This window comes from Diplotaxodon limnothrissa, linkage group LG3 (genome assembly GCF_057381915.1).
Source record: "Diplotaxodon limnothrissa isolate DT_005_m linkage group LG3, D_limnothrissa_male_GT1.1, whole genome shotgun sequence".
NCBI lineage: Eukaryota > Metazoa > Chordata > Actinopteri > Cichliformes > Cichlidae > Diplotaxodon > Diplotaxodon limnothrissa.
In genome coordinates, this window is record NC_140598.1 from 56,546,562 (window position 1) to 56,569,679 (window position 23,118).

Consider the following 23,118-nt stretch of genomic DNA (forward strand, 5'->3'; position numbering starts at 1 on the left):
ACATGCCTGAGAAAATGTCAGACAGAAAGTGTCATCTGCCTGCGAGGATTTCATCTCACTGAAGCTGCAGGGAATTCAAAAGGAAGAAGGACAAAAAAACCCCTTTCCATCAGACCTGCGTGAACTTGTTGCTTGCAGTCAGGTGAACAGATTTATGCTCTTCTGATACGCGGAGAGTCCTGCAGGCAAACTAAACGACAGAGGCGCTACCCGTTCATCACTGTTTATTATTATTCCAGTGAAATCTGATTCATTTTTGGCTAAGTTTCCGCCTCGCTCCGAGGATCTAGTTAATGGCTTTTCGGAATAAAGGCACACGTTGGCCCAGTCGGTGTTGTTCCTGTCGTGCTCGTCACAGAGTCAGCACATTTCTGTTTGTTGACAGGCGCACAAAACGAGCTGCCAACAGACATGGCTGCAGGGCCGTGCAAACACATAAGACCATTAAGGGGCACTTTCTCATGACTTGACAGATTTCATTGGTAGGAGGGTTGACATTCATTATTGATACGGTGTGTGTGAAGAAACAAAGTGTTCTTACAGACTTTATTTGGAGATGAGCTGCAGATTCTCGACAACACATCATTCTTGAGTTATTCTGCTTTAAAGTGGACTCCTGGGATTATATTCTGGACTCTACTAGAACAGCTTGATACAGCCCCCTCAATTCATCCATTCTCCCTAAACAAGGTGTTTTGGCTCCTCCGCCTTTAATGCCAATCCTCCTTTAAGTCAGCTTTCTTGCCTCTTATAAATAGAGGGTTTACACAGCATGTGGTGTCTGTGTTCACAGACAGTGCTGTTTCCCTCAGTTGGCCATATTAAAGATATCTAAGATAAGATAAGATAAGATAGAATTTTATTAATCCCTCGGGTGGGTTCCTGTGGGAAATTCGACTTCCAAAAAAAGCACAGCAACGACCGAAGTTACAGTTACAGAACTGTTATATATATATATATATACACACACATACACACACACACACATATATAAATACAGAGACAAATATAAATAAAATATACAAAGGGGATAAATAGAATAAATAGGAATAAAAAATAAAAATACAAGTGAATTGCACATTTCAAGTATTGAGTCTAAATCTGATCTTATCTGATCTTACAGACATGATACTGAGCCAAGAGTACAAAGAAGCTTTAGAGCAGTCTGAAGCTTCGGGCTCTTATCTTTAGTATGTGCAGGCAGTACTGCAACACTAAATACTGCTGCAAAAATAAAAGGAACACTTATAGAACTCGTCAGATCTTAATGGGGGGGGGGAAACAAATCATGCTGATATGGAAGGGGCATTGTTTTACGAACTAAAGCAGCCGTCCCCAACCTTTTTTGCGGCACAGACCGGTTTATGTCCGACAATATTTTCACGGACCGGCCTTTAAGGTGTCGTGGATTTATTCATAACACACTGGAAAAGACCCAGGGAAACCGAGTTAATGACGATAAAAAAATAACGATAAAAACCCTGAAAACCATAAATTTCACACCTGAACTATAACTCTCGCGGCCCAGTACCAAACGATGGGGTTGGGGACCGCTGAACTAAAGGATGTCACGGAAATGAAACCTATAGAAGGCTGAATTCAAAGACACCCTGAAAATTAAAGCAAAAATAATGATGCGGCAGGCTAGTACATTTTCTCTGAAATTTCATTGCAGCAACTCATAATGGTACTCAGTAGTTTGTATGACCCCCACAGATATGTACACGTCTGACAATGTCGGAGCATGCTTTTAATGAGATGAGGGATGGTGGTCCAGATCTGGATCTGGTCATCACTGAGCTCAACCCAGTGCACCAGCGTAGGATCTGACAATGGGTCCAAGGATTTGATTCCGATACCTAATGCCAATCACGGTTCAGTTGCCAAGCTGGTAGAGGTCTATATGTTCCTCCACGGATATGGCTCCCCAGACCATCCCTGACCAACCACCTAACTGGTCATCCTGAACAGTAACAAGTATGACTCCACGCCTTATCCAGACCATTTCACGTCTGCCACATGTGCTCAAGATGAACCTGCTCTTATCTGCGAAAAGCACAGAGTTCTGGTATTCTATGACAAATGCTAACCAGGCTCCACAAAATGTCAGTGGCCTCCACGTCTTACAGCACTCCTGTTTTGGGGGTTGTTCATTTAATTAACAGCAAAGCAGCTGAAACTAATCAGCAACTCCGTGTGCTACTTATCTAACCACATCAGTATCACAGAAGTCTAAACAACTTGATGCCACAACGTAGAGCTAAAAAAAGCACTATTATAAGCAAAAATCCCACAGCAAACATTTACACTGCTGTAAAATGTTTCCTGAAGCTGGAATGTCAACATCTGTACAACAAAAGAGGATGCCTGTGTGAAAGGCTTGCAGCCACACATCTATCATCCCTCTGTTTTCAGAAGTGGGCTGCAGTGGAATCCATGCTATGTTGCATTGCTTGCCAAGCTGCAGAGATTCCCCATGAATTTATTCTAATGAAGAGCTTGCAAGTAGAAGAAAATTAACTATACTACCATATTACTCATGTGATACCAAACACCTCAATAATGTAGAAGGTTGGCACTTTTTTCATGTATAAGTATAAATATCTGAAGAGGTGTTCCTGAGTGGCCATTAGCAGGATATTTTACAGCTCGATAGTTTTTCAGTCGAGGAAATCTGACTTGCTTTTCCAGCGCTTTTACCCTATCAGCAATGTGCAAGATCATTAGTCTTCATTAGTCTCCGAGCAGAAAGTACAACATCCTCACCTGTGTGGCTACATCAGGCAGGAGCACACTATCTGGTCATCTATCTACATAAGCGGACAAGCTGTCAACGCGCCGCGCAGCAGTGATTCACACGATGATCCAGCACAGAGGAAATCATTAATGCAACCAGCAGCCTGAACACTGTCAGGTCAGCTTTTGCTCTCTCCAGTCACCATATTGTATTTTAAAGCTGGTGTCATCTCAGCTGGTCTGTACTGCACAATTGACTATATGGATTAACCCTAATCCTTCATTTGAGCAAACCCATGAATGCAAACCTGAAATCAGTAATGACAACAAAAAATACAGGATAGGACTCAGGAGACTTCTGCTGTCTGGGAAGGTTTACAGAAGTGACAAAGACTAACAGGGTTCACCCTGTTAGTCTTTGTCACTTCTGTAAACCTTCCCAGACAGCAGAAGTCTCCTGAGTCCTATCAGTAACAGCCGGCTAAGAGGCTTTAGCCCCACTCACCCCACCCCAGCACAATGGGGCTGTCTGTAAGGCCAAAGAGGCATCCCAGGAGTCAGCTGAGACAGGTGGCTATCCCCATAGGGTATGTACATGGGGGCTGGGAGGCTGAATGAAGGAGTAATCAGAGACAAAAGCATGGCCTATTTTCAGCAGCGTCAGTTTTCAGCAGCTGAATGTGTGGAGAGGAATGCCAGAAAACACAAGTACAGTATTATTAATAAAGAAAAGTTTTTTTTAACCTACTTTTTATACTTTCAGGTTAAACACATTGACCAGTTCGTAACTTTACTAAAATTAATTGGGGGTGTTTTTTTCCCTTTTATATTTTTTCTAATTAAATGACACGCTTCAGTTTTATGAAACAGATTGCAGTGGATCTTATATACAATATCATCACTAATGGTCATTTAATAATACTGCAAAGTATACAAGTACCAAGGCTTGCTTGCTCTTGTTTACTCAGTCAGCAGCAGTAAAAACCACAATCCATTGTGTGCTATTGATGTAGTTTAATTCTTTGTCCTCTTTCAGCTCTGTGAAAAGAGTTTAATACACCAGAGATGTTGATTTAAAAGGATTAAACTAAATAGTCCACATATCAAAAACTAAGTAAACATTCATAAAAAAGTATAGTTTAAAGGACAAAGTTAAACATTATCCCAACCGGTACTGTGTATGTTTCATATGAAGCTATTTATCACGTCCACGTGTCTTTACTGAATGTCATGATGGATTGCACCAGTCTAGCTGTCCAATTGGACATTGCTTACATGTGTTTACTCATTTGTACATAAAATATGACTGATTGGCTTAGTCGATTAGTATTTCAAGTGCTCAATAGCAAGTGTTGCCTACTAATAATTATTAACACTAGTACATCCACATATTACAATAATGTTTGGTCTGTAACTACCAACACCCACCCACGTGTGGCAACGTGATGACATCATAATATATCATGTAAAATGTAAGATTTGTGGATATAAATTACATGTCATGAAAATAAATGGATATAATGATTTTACAAGGTCTTACAAGAGCATAAAATCTATTTTATGCCCATTAGGTGGTTGCCAAGCAACATGATGTCCCCTGGTATAGATAAGAACCTTCAGGGCCCAAGTTGTAACTGTGTGCCAGTTTTAAGTGGAATTTATGGTTCAACAGCGAGAGCCTGTATGCAGTGGGAGTCCAGGGACGGAGAGAGCTCCGCTGTCCTTGCAGGCAGTGTACAAAGTATGTGGTACAACCGGTCTGTGGGCCACTCTCACCTGTGCTGTTATTGGTCCGTCAGCCAGCCGTGGAAAAGAGTGACGTTATAATGCACAAAGACCTGAAGCGAAACAGAAAAGTGTTCACTGCAACGTCTGCCTTTGGTTTTGTTTTTTCCTTTCCTTCCTTCCCATCAACCAATTAGCATTCGACTAATGCATAGTTCAGCCATTTAAAGTGATGTGCAATTGAAATTTTGGAGGACTGCAGTGGGTGAAAACCCCTTTCCGCTCGTATGTAGATGGAGGTATTTGCAGGACTCTAAATTGTGTTTTAGTTGGTCAGCTCATTTTCTATATTATAGTAAGATGATGGATGGATATGCATAATAATCCCGTCCCAGTGCCACCGCTTCATCTCTCTTTCTCCAGACCATTCAATTTTGTACAATCTCTGCTATAGCTCAGAACATATCAGACCATGCTTGTGATGTTTTAGGTGATGACAAATGTAGAAAGAGATATTTTGGAAGGCTACAATTTTGGTCAAAATCAAAAAGTCATGCCGAGGAAACCGACTCTTCTCCAGATTTCCACAGTCCCTAAATCTGCTTCTCCTTGGCATGCAAACTTGTGGGTAATTTGAATCTACCAAAATTACATCTCAACAGTGGAGAGCATCCAAATCCTCCTCTAGGAGAAATGACCCTGTGTTTTCATTGAAGCTGTGTATTTGAATGAGGGGGCTTTAAGAGGGTGCCAAGGAAACCTTGCCGGTTTGCACCCTGATCCCTCTTTGGATATTAGAGGTCTTTTACCTCTTAAACCAAAGCACTTGAGTGAAACCTTCATGGTCCCGTTACACCAGCTTTGCAGTGCAGAGGAAGCTTTTAGTGGCAAATTTGGTGGTTTGAACTTGGATGGCCCTCCAGAGAGGTGGGACACTAACGGCATTGTGTGTCTGTCAGTGTGGATTTGTTAGAAAGACTGAGAAGGAGCAGAAACAGGCAGATTTGATGTGATACAAAAAAGCAGATGACAGCTACGAATGCACGAAGATGAGCCACAAACATTACAACATATCTGATGTTGTATAGTTTCAGAAGAAATGGCGATACGATTGTTTTCTTTTACTGTCTAATTTTATAACACGACTCCAGATCACAGCGGCGACTACAGCATCTCCGCAAAGACCATGGGAGAATCCCTCCTTGCAGGACATTGAGCAGAATTTGTACTTTCCCAAGAGGATCACATCTCTTTTGCATGAAGGATGACGGTTTATAGGGGAGCACAGATCCAACAGTGACAAGAAAGCTGCAGTATCTGGTGTAACATGTGCAGAAATGATGACAGAAGAGCACTCACATGGGCAGAACTAGGGAAAAGATCAAAAACAGCAGATGAGTGAATATACTGGTGATAGGTCATCATTAAGTCATCAGATAAAGGTTTCCTGACCTCAATGGTCAATCAATTGTAACGCTTTCCTGCCGACCCCGAGCTGCCCTCATTTAGCTCAATGAGCGTCTGTTGAATCACGAATCTGTCATTTTGGGGAAAAACAAAACAAACTACGCTTGCCTACAACGATGGTATTCCCCAGCGCAGGGTCATCTTGTTGCCAGGAAACACTTGAAAAGATTCTTGACCTCTTTGGCCTGTCGCTAGGAGAGCTCCTTATTGGCGCTAGTTCGACCCAGCGAGGAAATAATTAATGTGGGAATAACTCAGTGTAGTCTGTTTGTGTCTGTTTTCAGCTGCACGGCTACTTTGTTCACATTACAAATCAAACACGCTGACTGGCTGAGGTTTATCTCAAAGGCAAAATAGACCGAAGTAATGAGAAACGCTACGACTTCTGTAAACTTCAAAGCAAAAATGAATACCACATATTTTTTCTTTCAGTCTCCTCCGTGACTCACAAGCTCGCTATCGGGAGAGCAAAGCAAAAGTTCAAACGCTCTGACGGGGTCAGTGCCTTCTGTACAAGTCTCTTTGATTCCTAATATAGTCACGGAAAGGCTTCCTGGCCTGGATAGAAAGAGCAAAAGGGGAGTGAAAAAAGGGGAGATCAAATGGGATAGACGCTTGTTTTGTTCTGTTCTCTCTATCTGCCGAAGGTTCCCGGCTTATTTAGCTGCTGTTTAATCTCAGCTGGCTCAACGGCTCAGGCTGCTGCCGAGCGGTCAGGAAAAGGCACCCCATCCAAAAATGCATCAACCGCAGCCAGGCAGTCACTGGGCAACCCCACATATCGTAAGACAAAAGGAGTAATGAAGGCAAAGAACAGGCTGGGTAGAGAGAATACAGAAAGAAATAACTAAACCACAGAAAAAAGAAGAGGGGTGGTTGTTTTTATGTGACGTATTTTATATAGCACTTAAGATGTCGTGAGTAAAATGCAGGTGAATCAGTCAGCGGGATAAAGGTTACAATTTTGTGGTTACTGATGACTAATTAGCCAATCCTCAGTTCCCAGTACAAAAGAAAGGATTTCATTCAGTGGAATACATCCTCAACAGTTGAGACATGTTGACATTAGAGGTGGTCATAGAGTAAAACTGGTTCTACCAGTTTGTGCCTGTGTAAAAAAAAAGAAGGAATTCTTTCACAACCAGTATGAGTCAGTATAACAACATTCAAAAACCAATGATTCTGGTTCTTTTAGCTAGTTTTCAGCTATTTTCATTTTCCGTTATCAGGAGCAGTTGTTAGTAGCTACTATAGGTGTTAATAAAAGATGTGCAAAATCAGTTAGAAACCTCAACTTTTAACAGATTTGGCTTGGTTGTGAGATACTACTATTAGCCATCTAAGTCTAATCCAATAAGCTGTGAGATCATGCAGGAAGTATAGAGTCAGGCTTGATTGTTAGGGGTATTAATGTATTTTAAATTGAATGAGGCATGATCCTTAATTCAGACTAAGTCAATGTCAGTTTAGGCTAAGATTTAAACTTAATCTTTCTTTTAGCTGCTCTCTTATTCATAATGGGTCATGCCACCAGATGAATCTGCATATTTGATTTGGCAAATCTTTAGGTGGGATGCCCTTCCTGATACAACCCTCCAAGAAATTTGCATCTCCTCCTCATCTCGAACTAGGGAGTTTTTATGTTTTGGGTCTACACTATGTTAGCTTTCAACGACTTAGGCTAATTTTACTGGTAGAGTATTTTATAATTTTAGGCTTGTAGATGTGCTGGTTGCAAAAGTTTTCAGAGATTCCCACTTCAATCTCAGACGGAGACATAAATCCATCTGGAACTGCATCGGGAGGGCATCCAGTGTAAAAAAAACAGATTAACAAGTCTCTCTAACCAAGCATGTGGAGCTTTCCACTGTGCTGATCGGGACCAGCTGCTGAAAGTAGCATTTTGTACTTTTTAATGATATACTACTGATTAGAAATATAAATGAATAAATCTTATCAGTTTCAATTTCAGTTTAAATCAACTTAAAAATCTGAAGCCAACAACTGCAGTTCCTCAAATGGCCACTTGAGGACAGCTTCTAAAGTGAGTCACTCCCCATAGACGCTCATGTTAAAATATCAAACTTTACAGCAAAGATAAACATGCACATACTACCTAGTGCAAACAACTGCTTTGGCAACAAGAGCCAATTTATCCCCCCACCCCAGCATTTTTACAACCCGTCCACTTAAATTGTATCAAAGCACAGACAGCATAAAAAGTGGGCGGAGCTATTGTACTTTCTCTTATTGGTTTTGGACATCTGATTCTGAAGTGTTGAAATGAGCGGGGCACTTGTGACTGTGAAACTGTATCCTTTGGCATGCGCAGTTTCAAATCACAGATAATCCTCCATTTATAAACACAGTATGACCAATAGTTATTTTTTAAAAAGTCTTAATTTTTTTTATTCAGTACGACCCAAAATGAATGAGTTAGCCCATAAATTCATCAGGTAAGTGTTTCCAGAGGTCAATTCAGAAAGCTGATTTCTCATAGACTAATATAGGACTGGACGTTTTTCTGAAACCACAACTATCGCAATCTAACGGCCTTCAGACAGAATGCAGCTTTTTAGGCATTTTTCGGACCCAGAACATACGTCAGTGTTTTACAGTATCTGTGTTTGACTGACAGGTGGGAGTTTCTGAAGATAATGAGTTATGGCGTCACCAGATTTACTCTAAAGTAGTAAAAAAAAAACAAATTATAAAAGCAACTAGAAGTGTAGAAAAGAGTTGAGTTGAAAAATAAACAAATTGAGGTTCACTGTACCAGTAAAACACTACGGTGAATTAGGTGTAATTTGTTACATCCAGTGAGATTCCTGAACAGCAGAGTGCAGATTAGGTCTCATGGGTTACTGTTCTAATCTTTGTAGTTGCACATCTGATAAGTAACCAAGCACTCCCTGTATTTAGCGTGCATCCTTTGCCAATGCCAACGCTCTTTTTTTGGACTGTTAAAGGAAGAAATCCAGCTCTGCATCCGAGTTATTGCTTTAGCGCACTCTGCATCAAGTTTCATAACTCAGCTCTGGCTTAATTATGACTGGAATGCAGCCTGACCAGCCTGGAGGGCAACAAGTTCTCAAGCTGTCCAATTTCTGTATTTGGGTTTCTCCGATGTTCCTATGTGATGTTTACAGAAGCTCCCAAAGGGCACTTCTCTAAATGCCAGCAGAGTAATTTAAGAAGGCGCAGACAGCCATCGTTAACATCTATTATTTGCAGCGACGGAAACAGTTTCAAGCATCTTGTGCTGTGAACATAGCAGATCCCAAGAGTGGCCAAGTTTCACAAAGCCTTTTTAGAACAATTCACAGATTCACAGCGTGGCAGACGGCCAACGAAGCTCCTTCAAGACCTTCTCTTTAAAGTTTATCTGACTTTAAAGCAAAAAATAATCTAACGAGAATGAATCTGCGTGCCATCATCCCATCGGCACTGCAGAAAATGCCATGTGAGGGAAAACATTACAGCAGACCTTGACATTCATTAAGTGATTTTTCCTACAGAAACTTTTCCACAGCTTCATTACTTCCCAGCATGATGCTCCTCTTGCCTGCTATTGTAATAGAGCTAAAAAAAAAAGAGAAAAGATAACTTAAAGCACTACTGTCCACCACAAGTGTGACTGCACATCCCACCGAGCCACATTCATTCTACATCCTGGTATAAAAGAAATAGATTATTTTAGCACTGATATTTATTCATATAGAACTTTTCCAGTTGATATAAAGTTGCAGAAGAACTTCCAGCACTCTGAAACAAAGTAAACAGCCGCAGAGAGAAAAGCTAATTAAAGTAGAATAAAATAAGGCGACATGTTTAGCCTGTATGTGCCGCTTCCCGTTTGAGGGGTGCGTGCCGTCTCCGGCTCTTTTGATTCCCCCCCCCCCCGAACCCCTTTCCAGTACCCATATCCCGTATCCTCATTTGGTACCGTGGTGACAGTTTCCCAGATACCAGACAGTATTGGTTTCCCTTCATCTTGTGGCACAGGTCCAACCCCAGTGTCTAATTTGCTAATGGATCCCCGTTGGAAGCTGCTGTCTCGACTGTACGGCGGTGGAATTATATGTGCACAAGTGAAGTAACGGAGGACTAACTGAAGGAATGAATAAATCATTGTTTTGTACTTTTCCCCCCCGAACACGGGCGACTGCAGCCGATTTTCCTCTCGTTTGTTTTCTGCAAAGCCTTGGTGTCATTCACCCCCAGAGTAGTGTGGCCGTCGCTGCTGATGGGAGAATCTGCAAACTTGACTGTAATAAAGCACTGACAGCAGCATTCCTTGCTTAAATTTCTAAAGATGTCATTACATGTTGGCATCAAGAGGAAATGAAGTATGACGATGGGCTCAAGTTTAATCTTGATGAAAGTTTGAGTCTTGCATGCTGCGCTGAAAGACGGCAGCTGTCTTTATCTTAAAAGCTCCATCAACTGGTAGTCCCTTTCACGTAGCAAACGTACACTTGTTAAAACCACAGAAAATGGGCAAATGGCAGCTGCCATTCATGTGTAGTGTACCATGCAACACTCTGACTCAGACTCATTCAGCATAAACTGACAGAACCTGCTCGGTAGGTCCAATTCTTTCACGGCCACTAACTCTAGTCTCAACAGTTTCCCTGCAAGTAATGAGCTATCAGTTGTTGGATATGGATATATTTTTTGGGACATTACATTTGGGAAAGTTTAGAGAATATTTTTTTGTTTTTAATTGAATTGCTGACATGAAGGTCACGCTGTCATTTACGCGGATCTTTTGGTTTTAATGGAATCAGCCCGGTTCAGCTTTACAGGGGTCTTTAGCTGAAGTACAGTGGGCAAAGGCCACTCATTCATTTGCAGGCCGATGAGAGCAGGGTTCTCATCTTTCCCATGAAGACTTACCCTCTATAGCTCGTCTGGACCTGCAATTATCACATGAAAGATAAGGAGCCAGCGCGATGCATTGCAAATGAGAATAACATAACAGCCCGTCAATGACTCTGCATGGCTGGCATTTCAGCAATAGCTCTGTCTCGTCTTTGTTTGCCTTAGTTACTCTCAAGTGACGCAGTCCAGTCATTCCAGCCAGATGACAGATACTCGTGAGTTTCTGGCAGCATGATTTGTCATCTTTAATAACGCTAGTTTATGCCAGCCAAAGAAAATGACTCCAAACACTCCTCCTTTGTTAACAGCTTGGATATTTTAAAGGTTACAAATAAACAGCTATTTGCCCAATTTAGAGTTTTTAACAATGTGAATTAACAAGGGTAATTTTCCACGGCACATTACACGGGGCACCGCGGAGTCTGACCTCATTATTAAGAGATTATTCTCAACTTCAATCAGCTAAAAAAGGCGAGCACTGTGAGGTTCACGTTCCATCTCATTTGGATCCCAAAATGAGGTTTGTTTCTAAAAACGGGACCTAAAGGTTCAGAATGCATCATACTTAGAAGTTTCTTTGCTTAAAGAAAAAACAAAACAACTTAGCACAATGAGCAAGAAAAATCACAATATATTATTTCATTTTCCACAACAGATCATCAGCAATCAAACAAAAACAAAACAACAACAAAAAACAGTTTTTGCTTTAAAAAGCAGGCGAATACAAACGTCAGATACGTCAACACAGGAGCTTTAAAGCTAAAAATAACACATGTATGTACAGCGGTGTATCGCTCTCGCTAAACTGTTCTTTAACAACAGTGAATTTAAAATCTGCCCACAGAGCAAAACATGTGTCCCACATATGTCCATCATTTATAAACCTCCCATCTGCTGTTAAAGCAGGCCCTAAATTATCTATGAGACAATCAAACTGCTTTGGTTTTCAGTCAAGAATCTGTGCAACGAATCTCTTGTGTTTTAGGCTACATGCTTTAACTACTACTGCTGAGCAGAGTTTGACTTGGGAACTCTTGTCGGTAAACAAAACAAAAACAATAAAAAGCAGAACTAAAAGTTTCACACATACAGCAGTGGAGCTCAGGATTTGGCATGGAAGCAAAGTGCACTTGCTGTGACACTTAGACTAATCACTTGAAACTGTTTTACCTCGAGAATCGCTCAGCATGAAATGTCCAATTTTCCAAATGGCTGCTAAATCCCAATCTAGTCTGGATCAGCTGATTGTGGTTGACCTGACGCAAACTCAGAGTCGGGTTTTCCACAGATAGTGAGGAAAATCGGCTGTTCAGTTGATGTTTCTACTTTTTCCACACCCACCTTTGAAAATACCTTTAGGCTAAAAAGTGTGACAGATACACCCGGTGAGGTATTGGATAGCTGAAAACAAGAACTTTGAATCATGATAAAACACCCTTTCAATTAACCTGCGTTTAAAGTGTTAAGACATGAATGTTAAGCGTGAACGCTTTGAAGAGGCGCGTCGATTCGACAGAGTCAGGAAAGTAAAACGTAACATTAGTCATCAGGTAAGACTTACTAACATCTCGCTACAATTTGAGGAAAAAAAAATAGCATTTTGTTTTAAAAGTGAAGAATACTTTTGAAAACCATTCTTCACAAATTACAGTAGTCCCTCTGTAATCGCCACATTTAGCTTATCATTATTATCCAAAGCAGTAGTATTCATCCGACTCCACCCTGAGTTTCAAAGGCGATTTGGCAAAGGCGTCGCCGTCGATCACCGTTTTATCCACAAAACAATCAAGGTCCGTAGGCGAGGGTTCATCCGGGAGGTCCTCTGCTAGTGTGTCCAGGTAACTACCCACAGACAGACCATCCAGGCCGTCACTGTTGCCATCATTCAAACTATTGAAGCTTCCTCGCAGCGAGGCGCCGTCCTGGCTGTCCGACAGGCTGTATAAGCTGCCGGTTAGGCTGCTGTCATGGCTGGCGACGCTTCCTTTGTCATCTATCATCCAGCGGATGGACTCGATGCCCTCGTTGATGGACATAAGCTGCTGCATGAGCTTTACGTCAATGGCTCGCAGATTTGCCTGTATTGTGGAGAAAAATAAACATTCAAGTAAGGTCACTGCATTTCGCATTTCAGGAAATATGGTTAACAGATCAATATGTCTGTTCTCTAAATACATGGCTAATGTAAGCAGTGGGTAAGCTTAACTTAAAGGGGGGAAAGAAAAATTAACCTACACCTTGTAATATTAGACCCTTTCACATATGCCTAGAGACTGGTTGACGATCTCCAGTTGGGTTGTGGGCAATTGCTCGAACTTGATGTCATTTGCAAGCTCAAATTAGTTGTAACAAGGTATAGAGGGCTGCATGAAAAACCATCCTGTGATTACTCTGGCCACTAGCAGATTGCAGTGGCCACTGTAGTTTGTATGAAAAACTTCAACTTGTCTACAAACACTTGCAAAATGTGCCTAGGGTATTCGGTAGCTGTTGGCAGACATGTAGGCATTTTCCATACAAACTACAGGCAATCTGCTAGTGACCGAAGCAATCACAAAAAGGTTTTTGATGTAGGACCCTCTTTAGTACCAATTTCACCCAGCAACTCTCAGCAACGACTTGACAACTGGTTGGGGAATACAGGAGGTCATCCAGGCCTCTGTAACTTACCTACTTTTATTTTACTAGTAACTGATTTAATCTTTTTTAAAGACATTGTTTGTCTTAGTTCAAGTACTTCTGTTACTAAAAGGAAGAAGTTCCCTTTTTAAATATGCCACTAGTGTTTAGAGCCTTTGTTTGAAACGCCATAAACAGTTACCAGCTGATCTGACCAAAGTCAGGTAAACGAGTTATCCATTACTTGTCGTGACAACAAAACAAGACTATTTTTAAAGCGCGCGGTCATATCATCTTAGTGAGGATTCATAAATAACTACACATGATAAATGTCTGAGAAGTCTGTTTACATTTCATGTGCCCGACAGATCAAATTTTTAAATCAGCAGATATCGGCATTGGTCATAAAAATCTCAGTTGGGTTCTAGCAGTCTTCCTCTTTGCTCAGCTTGAGACAAAGAGTTGTGGGCTGACTTAAAATGACATTTGCAAAGTCTTATCATGCTTCACATACCAAATTATTTTCTCCCCAGCCAGTATATTCTTCTTCTACTGTGTGACTTGTCTGTTGGTCCCACTATTTTCTCATCATCTCCAGAGCAAAGATGGTATTCCAGATTCAACTGTCTGACTGTTCTGAGCACACTGCAGGGGAGCTTGTAGAGTATTTTATTTAGTTGTAATTGCCTAACAGTTATGCATTCAAAAGAACAAACACAGTAGTGAAAAGTGTACTTCTTAGCATTTATAATGACAGAACTGGAGCAAATGACCCAGCAATTACGTAACCTGTAACAGCCACGTGAGCAACACCAGCACCCTATTTAAATCTGTAGATAAACAGACAGGTATGAGTTATGCCAGATATAGACTTCTGAGGAAAATCGAAGTCGTAACTGGAAACTCCTTTTAACCTCATGTTGTAACCTTCCAGGTAACCTGAAGGGACCTGAGAAATGTAACTACATGTCCGGTCAACACAGATCACAATGAGTCCGACTGGTCTGGAAGATTATGGCGTAGATTTCGCGCTGAAGCGTAATTCAGGCATTGGACTACTTCTTGCCAGTAGCTGTGGCGTGACAATTTAAAGACAGAGTCAAAGTCCACTAACAGTGCAAGAAATAGAGCTCATAAGTAAAGTGGAAGCCAAGAAAACAACTAAAAACGAGCAGTGTCAGTATTGCTACTGTAAGCATCAAGGTTCAAGGATCATTCCTGGTCTCAGAAATAGTACTCTCCCCCACAGATAAATTAGTCAGAGAAAACACAATCTACTCCAGTCATTGTTGGGTCATGTGACACCGGAAAAACGACTTGTACGCATGTCAAATCACAGCCAAGAGACAGTTTTTATTCAGGACAATGGATAAACGATGCCTACTTTACACAGTATGGCCATTGACTAAACTTCCTGCCCTGACAAACCATGCTATTGAGGGTGGATGGAACTGCCTATGGAGTCATTCAAAAGGGATTCCCCCTGCGTCTACTTGGTGACAAACGCCCGGTCTGAATGAAAATTGGTAAAGGGGCAGCTGCAACATCCTGCTACAGTGAAAACACTCTGAGGCAGATGAAGGCAGACAGGGTTGGTAGACTGTTCCAGACAGCTGCTTTGACACAACAGCCTTTCTTTAGAGTGGATTTGTAACCACCCTTCATTTGGCTCACATTGCTGCCGGTGTGTTTGTTTTGCAAGTATAACCACCTGCCTTATGCACAAACACACACACAGAAGCTCAGCAGATGGAGTTACACCAGAATTATAGGCCAAGCAGCTATGTTGTGTTAATAGGATGGCACCACTGGGTCTCTATCACAAAATGAATATCAGAAACACAATTAGTGCAGCACAGTTTTTGTCTGCACTGGATGCAAAACATGATTTGTGATACAAAACCCCAAACAGACCTGGTGGGACTGCAGTTTACAGTTCATTTGCTCCTTTGATTAGTTTGGGCTCGCAAATAATGCAATAGAAAAGCTAAATGCTACTTTCTTGGCACAAACTTGTGAGTGTGCATGCAGGAAGTGGTCTGATTGGATTAGTGGCTGAAATGAGAGACCAGTCACAGTTGGGATTACACTCACTTCATTTAAAATAAATTCATTTAGTATTTTTTTCCTTTTACAGGATGCTTGCATAACAAAATAACTGCCACCAAAAATTTAAGTCTAAAAAAAGCCAATTACAGATCTACTATTGTCCTTACAGTAATCTTTAATAAACTAATCCTATCAGAGCGAGATCTGTGGCAGCGGGTCAGTCTGCTGGCTATGACACACCATCTGCTCGGGACTCCTAATACCAGTCTTGACCTTTTTAAAATGGCGCGTTGCTGCGACTCTGTCGGAGTTTGAGACTAGCAGGACATTCCAGGGACATTTGAGAACAATTTGAGTGATTGCAGATAAAACTATGCAAGCATGGGGAGATAATTACAGCTGCACAACTGCAGTGGACTGGATCATACGACAGGAGAGGGGGCGAGCGCCCTGAGGTGACGGGAGTTCACAAACAGTCCTCTGCCCGCAGCACAGTGTGAACGGCTGTCACCTGCCCCCGTGACAGTCGTTCACAGTTAATGGTTATACCTGGAGCTCAGGTAATGCTGTTGTGTCTAGGTAAGGTCCTTGAACGCAACAGAAGAAACAAGACCACCCTGGCAGTAAACAACGATGCCACCACATTTATCTGAAAGTAATTATTAAAATATTACTTACAACACCTGAAACTAAGCTTTAAAGAGAAGACTTAAACTGTTTGCAAGCTATTATAGAGCTCAGACAATACACTCACCATCTCTTGTTTGAGAAACATCATTTTGCTTTCCAGTCTTTTTATGTCCGCAGAGTTAGCGCAACATTTGCAGTTCCCTGAATGCGGCGCTGCGGACTTGTCGTGTTTCCCTCCGGCGAGAGAGCGAAAGAGACTGTCCGGAACTTTTCGGCCCAACTTCGTCTCTATGTCCTTCAAGTCTCGCATGACGCTGTTGTCCTCCTCCATCGCGGGGTGTCACACACGCAGTCAGGACAGTTATCTGCGACCACGGAGGTTATATTCCCACAGCCTGGCGGGCTGTTCGCGTGAGCTTTAATCAGAGAGGAGTGGAGTCAAAGTATGCTAATAAAAGTTTTAAGGCGCGCGCTCATCGCAGCTTCTTCGCTGTGACGCTAAACTCACCGCTGCCACAGCAACAGACCTCCCATTTAAGCTCGTGAATGGACAGTTTAACGACAACGCGCTCTCCGCGGACCCTCCCATTGGGGGAGCTTCCTCTGAAACCAGACTCCCTACAGGTGAGACGAGAGAGCGAGAGAAATAAAAAAGCAGAGGTGTTTCCAGGATATTATTTTTCAAAAGCGGTGGCAAAAGCCCACAAAGAAAATAAGCATGACTGTTTAAAATTTTATTATGAATAACTTTTTGCAAGGTCTTTTAATTATCTTTATTTTCTCACCTCGTGACCCCCCCGACAAGCTGAGCTCGTGTTGTCAAGGGAAACTAGTCACAGTCAACTGGTGCTTTCAGAGTCCTGTAACTGTAATAAAAGACGGTTGCTAGAAGTGATAAATGAAGTTATAGCAGGGGCGTGTCCAGAGGGGTGAAGGGCATGGTTACTGCCCCCCCTGAAAATATAATGCCTCTTTTCGTTAGCGACTACTCAGCCTGAGTTTGCTCTGCTTGGTTTTGGTCATTTTCCATTACAATTGAGTACCACCTCAATGTGTATGGGGGTCGTTATAGCATTGTTTGTGTCATATGTATGCGACAGTGTAGGATGTTGAGGCGATGGTATACCTGCTGCTCGGTGTAAAGGTTTTTGTCAGACACAGGGACGACACACGCACACAACACCATGCCAGATTACTGTTAGGCTGCTCCCTTGTCACGAGGGGTCAATACAACAAGTAGGTCCATGTTGTACCCCTCGATTTGTCAGACTTCCTGACCCAACAACAAAGGAGACTTGGGTCTCTGTGGAGACTTTAAGCATTAAGTTTATTTTAATGCTAAAACCTTTGTAATATTAGGGCACTTATTAGGATTAGTGGCTCCATAGTACAGGGGTTTACACACTTGGCTAACAAGCAAAAGATCCCTGGTGTCACCCAAGGCCTCTGGGGCTCTTATCAAGAAGGCCATCTGGTGTAAAAACTAAACACCCTTTGTGAATAATGAAGCAGCTGAAGCTAACTTCTTCTAGTTTTTTCTTGAGTCAAGAGTTTAAATACGTCTCTGCGCAGATTCTCAATCATCCAGGTCATGGTAGTGTAAAGAGCCTGGAAAGAAAGCGTCATGGTTTCATGACATTTCAAGACGTTTCACAAAAAGTCTAAACATTTGTTTCACTGCTTTGCAAAAAACTCAATGCAAACAGTGTTTAACCTCGTGGGCAGTGCCGCTTATCGCGTAACACCATCTGCACGAGGGCGCAGGGCAGCAAATGAGCCTGAAATCCATGCCCACTGCTATCTATGCCAATTTTCTACACTGTATTTGTTCCACATCAAATTCTGTGATTTTCCCGTGGGCCTGCATTGTTCACACCCTTAAGTAGCATAAATGATTCCCAGATGCCAAACTATTTAATGTAAAGCCCCTAAGTTCAACAGAATTATTTATGTAAAAATACAAAAGTATAAATTACATTTTTCAACTATTGTATGAAAAATGTGTTTCAGCTAAAAAGACAGAAAATAAAGACTCTTGACACTCTTTTACATTTGATCTAAATCACCACTGTGCTTTATTTTCCTTCTACTTCTTCGTTTATTAGCAACATTTCAAGTCAGGTGAAACAGTAACTTAACACATCATAAAAAAGCATATCTATCTATTGAACGTTCAGTAGGTCCTGCAGAGTTCTAGAAATTAAACTACAGCACCCCCTTGTGGGTAATATGGCTTAATTGCATGGGCACTTTGATAAAATATACCTTTTCTGGTATTGTGCAGCTAAACCAAGCGAACCTAAAAAGTCAGATAAACTCAGGGGATGATGTAGAGTATGCAGTTAGTAAAACGATAGTCATGTTCAGGAAGTATTACTTCCTTCATTACTTTAAATGGATGTAAAACGCTCACTGGCACATTCCTTTCAGGCGTGCCCCCTTTTTGTTAAGTGAATCAGCAAACACTGAACTTAGAAGTCAGCTGATCTTGATATGCAATTCCTGATTTAAGGCCTTTTTTTAACCACTGATCAAATTCAGGGTCCTGGAGGGGTGACGCTGGGCAGAGACGGGGTGAAAGTCTATTTCAGGGCCTTTTCATTATAAAAAGTCTTCAGTAAGTAGGAAATGTAAAAGTCAATATTTACATCTGCACTATTTGTAAATATAGACGCACAAATGCAGCAACAAAAGAGATGATTTTATGTTCTAGTGAGAACAGATTCAGACTTTAACAAACCACACAAGCGTGTCACTGTGAGACAAAGAGGCGCTTTAAAGTGGGGCTTGTGTGTGTCTGTGTGTGTGAGAGAGAGTTTATACAACAGATTGGCTTTTCTCATCATCGTAGCGCTGGTACTGATCCCCGAGCAGAGGCTGGTGGCCCTCCTTCCTGTGAGACCGGGCACGCACAGCACACGTGGTGAGAGCGAAAACGACCGCGACGACCACAAGGGCAGCGACTATGGCCATGGTTATTATTTCGCTCAGGGTGAAATTTTCACCTGGAAAGGCAGGAGTAAACAATGATTACAGGTCATCTGAGCATTTCTCTGAAGGCGAGATTAAAGGCGTGCGGGTCAAATGTGTACCTGGCCATTCGGCTTGGTAAGAGTAACCGAGGTTTTCAGGGGCGGTCACAAACATCTCCGAGTTGGTCACCGGAGGCCAGAAGGGCACCATGTTGTAGCGCCTGTTGTGACCGATGGGAGCATCTTGTTCTGGGTACACAGCCGCATCTGTCGGGAAGCACTTTAAATTAGCACAAAAGCTCACCGCGCCATTATGAAGGACAATACGTTTTTTAAAAACAGATGCTACTGAAAGACCTGGGCTGTGCCTCCTCAACCATTCATCAAATATTGCGTCGGTAAAGGTGTGGAGCAGGACGAAGATGGGGTCGTTCGGGGAGAGGTGAGTCTGTCCTCCTGTCCCGTTCAGGAACAAATGAGCCAGGTTGTGGAGGCTCCTCACTATAGGGTCGTAGTTCCCCTTGGGGGCGCTGTAGCCTGCCAAAATAGCACGAAAGGGCACGAAAAGCTGTGTATGTGAACGCAAAAGAGTTGTATGACAGACAGACAGAAATATCTTTGTGCTCGCTCACCTTCAATGGTGTTCCTGAAGCTTTCAGAGGAGGTGGAGAAAAATGGCGGCGTGTCAAAAGTGTTGACCTGCAGGCAGTCTGCCACGTCCTGGGGCTCCGGGAGACGCTGGACCATAGGCCTGTTCACATTTCCTGCCGGGTTTCTTCTAATGGGAGAAGACTCGGTGCCTGGAGGGAGGGAGGGAAAGGAAAACAACCTGGATATTACCGTATTTTCAAAAAGAACTCCAAAACAAAACCCCCCCACAGATCACTGCAACATCACCAGTCTCCAGCCTCACTGTTGCAGATGGTTCCCAGCGTGTCGTAGTCCTCCACGCTCTCACAGACGACTCTCCACTGGGAGAATATGGAGTTAGAACTCAGAGAGTTCATGTCAAAATTGCTCCTGGCTCCCATCAGGTCATCTGTGCAGATGTCACATGTGTTTCCCCCGATAGCAAAGTTCCAGTAGGGCAGGGCGAAGGAAGGGTTTTGCAGCATGTCCTGGGTATTGAGTATGAATAAAATCAAAGCATGGCTGGGTTAGAGTGTGTCGCCATGGATAAGGATGTATTTGACTGTGATGCAAACCAAATGCATTCAGTCTGAAGAGTCGGTATTGCAATCTTTCTGATCTAATTTAAAGTTTCGTTTATTTTTAATAAATTGTGCTAAAAAAGAAAGCTCTAGTGGAAGTCTTTTTAATCCCTTTAGTTATGTAGAACGTCTATATGAAGACAGAAGTTGGGGGGATGTATACGGCGCTATAAAGTCACGATGGATTCAGAAATGATGAAACTTTGTGAAAGGAAGTTGCAGTGCAGCGCTCTTGCTCTGCTTCCGACTTATTTCATGACTTTCCAATGCAAAACCTCGTAGTTTAAGATAAGGCGTAAAGGTAAAGAAAATGTTTCAATAGAGGATTTATAGGGGCAAAATATTCATGAATCTCAAAGGAACATAATCTGTCTGCTTGGCTGTGAATTATTCCCTCCTTCAATTCTTCTTCTCCGGTGGTTTATCAAAGGAAAACTTACCAAATCCCACTTTTAAAGTCTATGCTTGCTGATATGAAACCAGTCGGGTAAAAGAGTGAGTTGAAGATAGAAACCCCCCCACCACACTAATAAAATCCAGGCATTCTTACCTATATGATTTAAATGCAGCAGGACAAGAAGCAGAGACAGTTCATTCTAATTCTTACTGGAGAAAAAAAGAGCCTCCAGCAGTGTGTGAATGTGAGAGTGAATGAATAGTAGAATTGTAAAGCGCTTTGAGGGCCCCGAAAAGCGCTATATAAATGCAATCCATTATTATTATTATTATTATTTCCCTCAAACTTCACCAGTGTGACAGATTTGAGGATGAAAACAGAACAACAAAAAACAAGACACTAATTAGGGATCCCAATTTAAACCAGAAACTTGCTCAGGATAAGGAAGGAGCTTCTCTGCAGGAGTCCAACACTGACAGGGTTCAAACCCACACAGCACACACAGCAGCCTCATTCTCTGCCCTTAATTGTGACCCGACTGATGCATGCAACACCGACCCTGGAGCGGATTATTAACATTCTCCACGTGTCACTTTCGTGATCGTTAAAGTCTAATAACGCCTCTTCAACAAAGCTCCTTTCAGTGCTGTTTTCTCCAAATGGATGGTGTGCAGACCGAATCCAATCTCTAATTTGAAGTGGTTAAAGTCACATTTTGCGCGCTGCTCGCTTATTAAGGTGTGACATTGCTTCGTCAATTATGATTTCTTCGCCATTACAGCGCATTAGACAAAACAAAACAAGCGGGCAGGGGAGGGTGGGGTGGTGGGAGGCAAGAAGGACATTTGTCGGTGTTAAACTGGTAAATTAAAGATGTCGATAAACAATTAAGTGATGATTAGCGACTCTCAGGCAACAAAATCAGTTAGTTTTTTTTTCTTTTTCAAATTTGAGTTAAAAAGACCCTAATGACATCCGCAATACTACAGTGTACGCTGTTATAGATCTCACCTGCATGTCTCGCTCCAGCTGGAGCAGGTGGTACCTGTGCCAGGTCAGGAAACCGGGGCCCTCGTGCGAAAAATCCACGCCCCCAAAACTGGCCTGCCCCGCGCCCAGGAAGGTCTTGCTGACGGAGTAATAGTGGGACCAAACGAAGTAATTGTAGATGGAGACGTTTTCAAACTGCGTGGTGTTCCCGTCAGGGCCAAAGATGCCCGGATAGTGCCGCGTTGCGATCACCAGATCGGGGTGCACCGTGCGCTTGGCCTGGTCCAATGCGTTCACGAACGCACGCTTTTCCTCCGCGCTGAGCTGCATCACGTTTCTTCTCACTGGAGGATTATAGCATTGGAGAAAAAAAAACATATTAGCTCAACCGGTCGCGCTAATTGGAAATCAGTTTTTAATACCCAAGATGCGCGTAATTGGTACATTTTTGGCAGCTTTTTTGCACTTACCAACAGGAACTCTTTGGTCACAGTTGGGCCCGGTCAATCCGTGTTTACAGCGGCCGCAGTTATGACCACTGAAGTTTCCGTTACACTGACAGGTACGGCTGAAAAAACGGCTGGGCCATCGTTCCCGATCATCCCGTCCGTCGTGCGGGTACTGAGGCCCATGCGGCTGTGTGTCCACCGCCACCGACACACACTGTCCACGCCCGGTGCTGGAGCCACACGGGTCATTAGGCAGTCCAGAAGGCGACGGGCAGCACTGTCCACTCCTGAGACCCTCTGGAGTCACACACTCTCTGGGGAACTGAGCGCTCACAACCACCGCGCCCACAATCACCAAAAAGCAGAACTGCCACATTATCCAAAAAAGAAAAGTCGCTGCCAAAGTTTTACGCACGGCTGGTTTCGAGTCTGTTTTTACTGACTGACTTCGAGTACAAACCTGAACTAATTATTTTCCCCCAAAATACACTTGCATCACTTCACATCAGAAGTTATTTCTTCTCTGCCAAATGAGTGGGTGTAAACCTCCACCTTCCATGCACCCACGCAAGACTCCACTTCTGTTTCCCCCCCAAAACCACTGAACCGACGACCTTAAATACCGGATTAGCGCATGACTACCGGATTTACTGACTCCCGCGTGATCCCATCACATAACATCATATTTCCTAGGGATGGAGAAGGTAGTGTGATCCGGTCATGCACACTTTTATTCCTCTAAAAAAAAGTCCCTGGATGTCTACAGTCGACCGAATAAACACAGCATTAAATGTAAGAAAGTCCAATTAATAACCGACTCTAAGAAACACAAATTATGATAAATGACTACTTCCACACACACAGTGTAACGTCTCAGTGCGCTTTTATGAGCACTGTATGAAAATTAATTAGCTATGAAGTAATAGTTCCCCCCTCACAAATCTTTTAGCAAAGGAATAGATGTTTGGAGAGTTAAAATAATAATAAAA

The 23,118-nt window shown here is 42.5% G+C and overlaps 2 protein-coding genes across 2 annotated transcripts; both read right to left on the reverse strand.

The window, feature by feature from the left end:
* Nucleotides 1-12,472: 12,472 nt before the first annotated feature.
* lurap1l (leucine rich adaptor protein 1 like) lies at nucleotides 12,473-16,617 on the reverse strand. Its single transcript, XM_085350961.1, has 2 exons — nucleotides 16,235-16,617; nucleotides 12,473-12,890 (listed from the first exon to the last, which is right to left on the reverse strand). Exons 1-2 carry the CDS (start codon nucleotides 16,439-16,441, stop codon nucleotides 12,501-12,503), a joined length of 597 nt encoding a protein of 198 aa, XP_085207087.1. The 5' UTR covers nucleotides 16,442-16,617; the 3' UTR covers nucleotides 12,473-12,500.
* Nucleotides 16,618-18,927: 2,310 nt separating this feature from the next.
* LOC146636645 (5,6-dihydroxyindole-2-carboxylic acid oxidase-like) lies at nucleotides 18,928-22,505 on the reverse strand. Its single transcript, XM_085350962.1, has 7 exons — nucleotides 22,151-22,505; nucleotides 21,702-22,024; nucleotides 19,996-20,200; nucleotides 19,715-19,882; nucleotides 19,440-19,619; nucleotides 19,203-19,349; nucleotides 18,928-19,115 (listed from the first exon to the last, which is right to left on the reverse strand). The coding sequence occupies exons 1-7, from the start codon at nucleotides 22,503-22,505 to the stop codon at nucleotides 18,928-18,930; spliced, it is 1,566 nt and encodes a 521-aa protein (XP_085207088.1).
* Nucleotides 22,506-23,118: the final 613 nt, after the last annotated feature.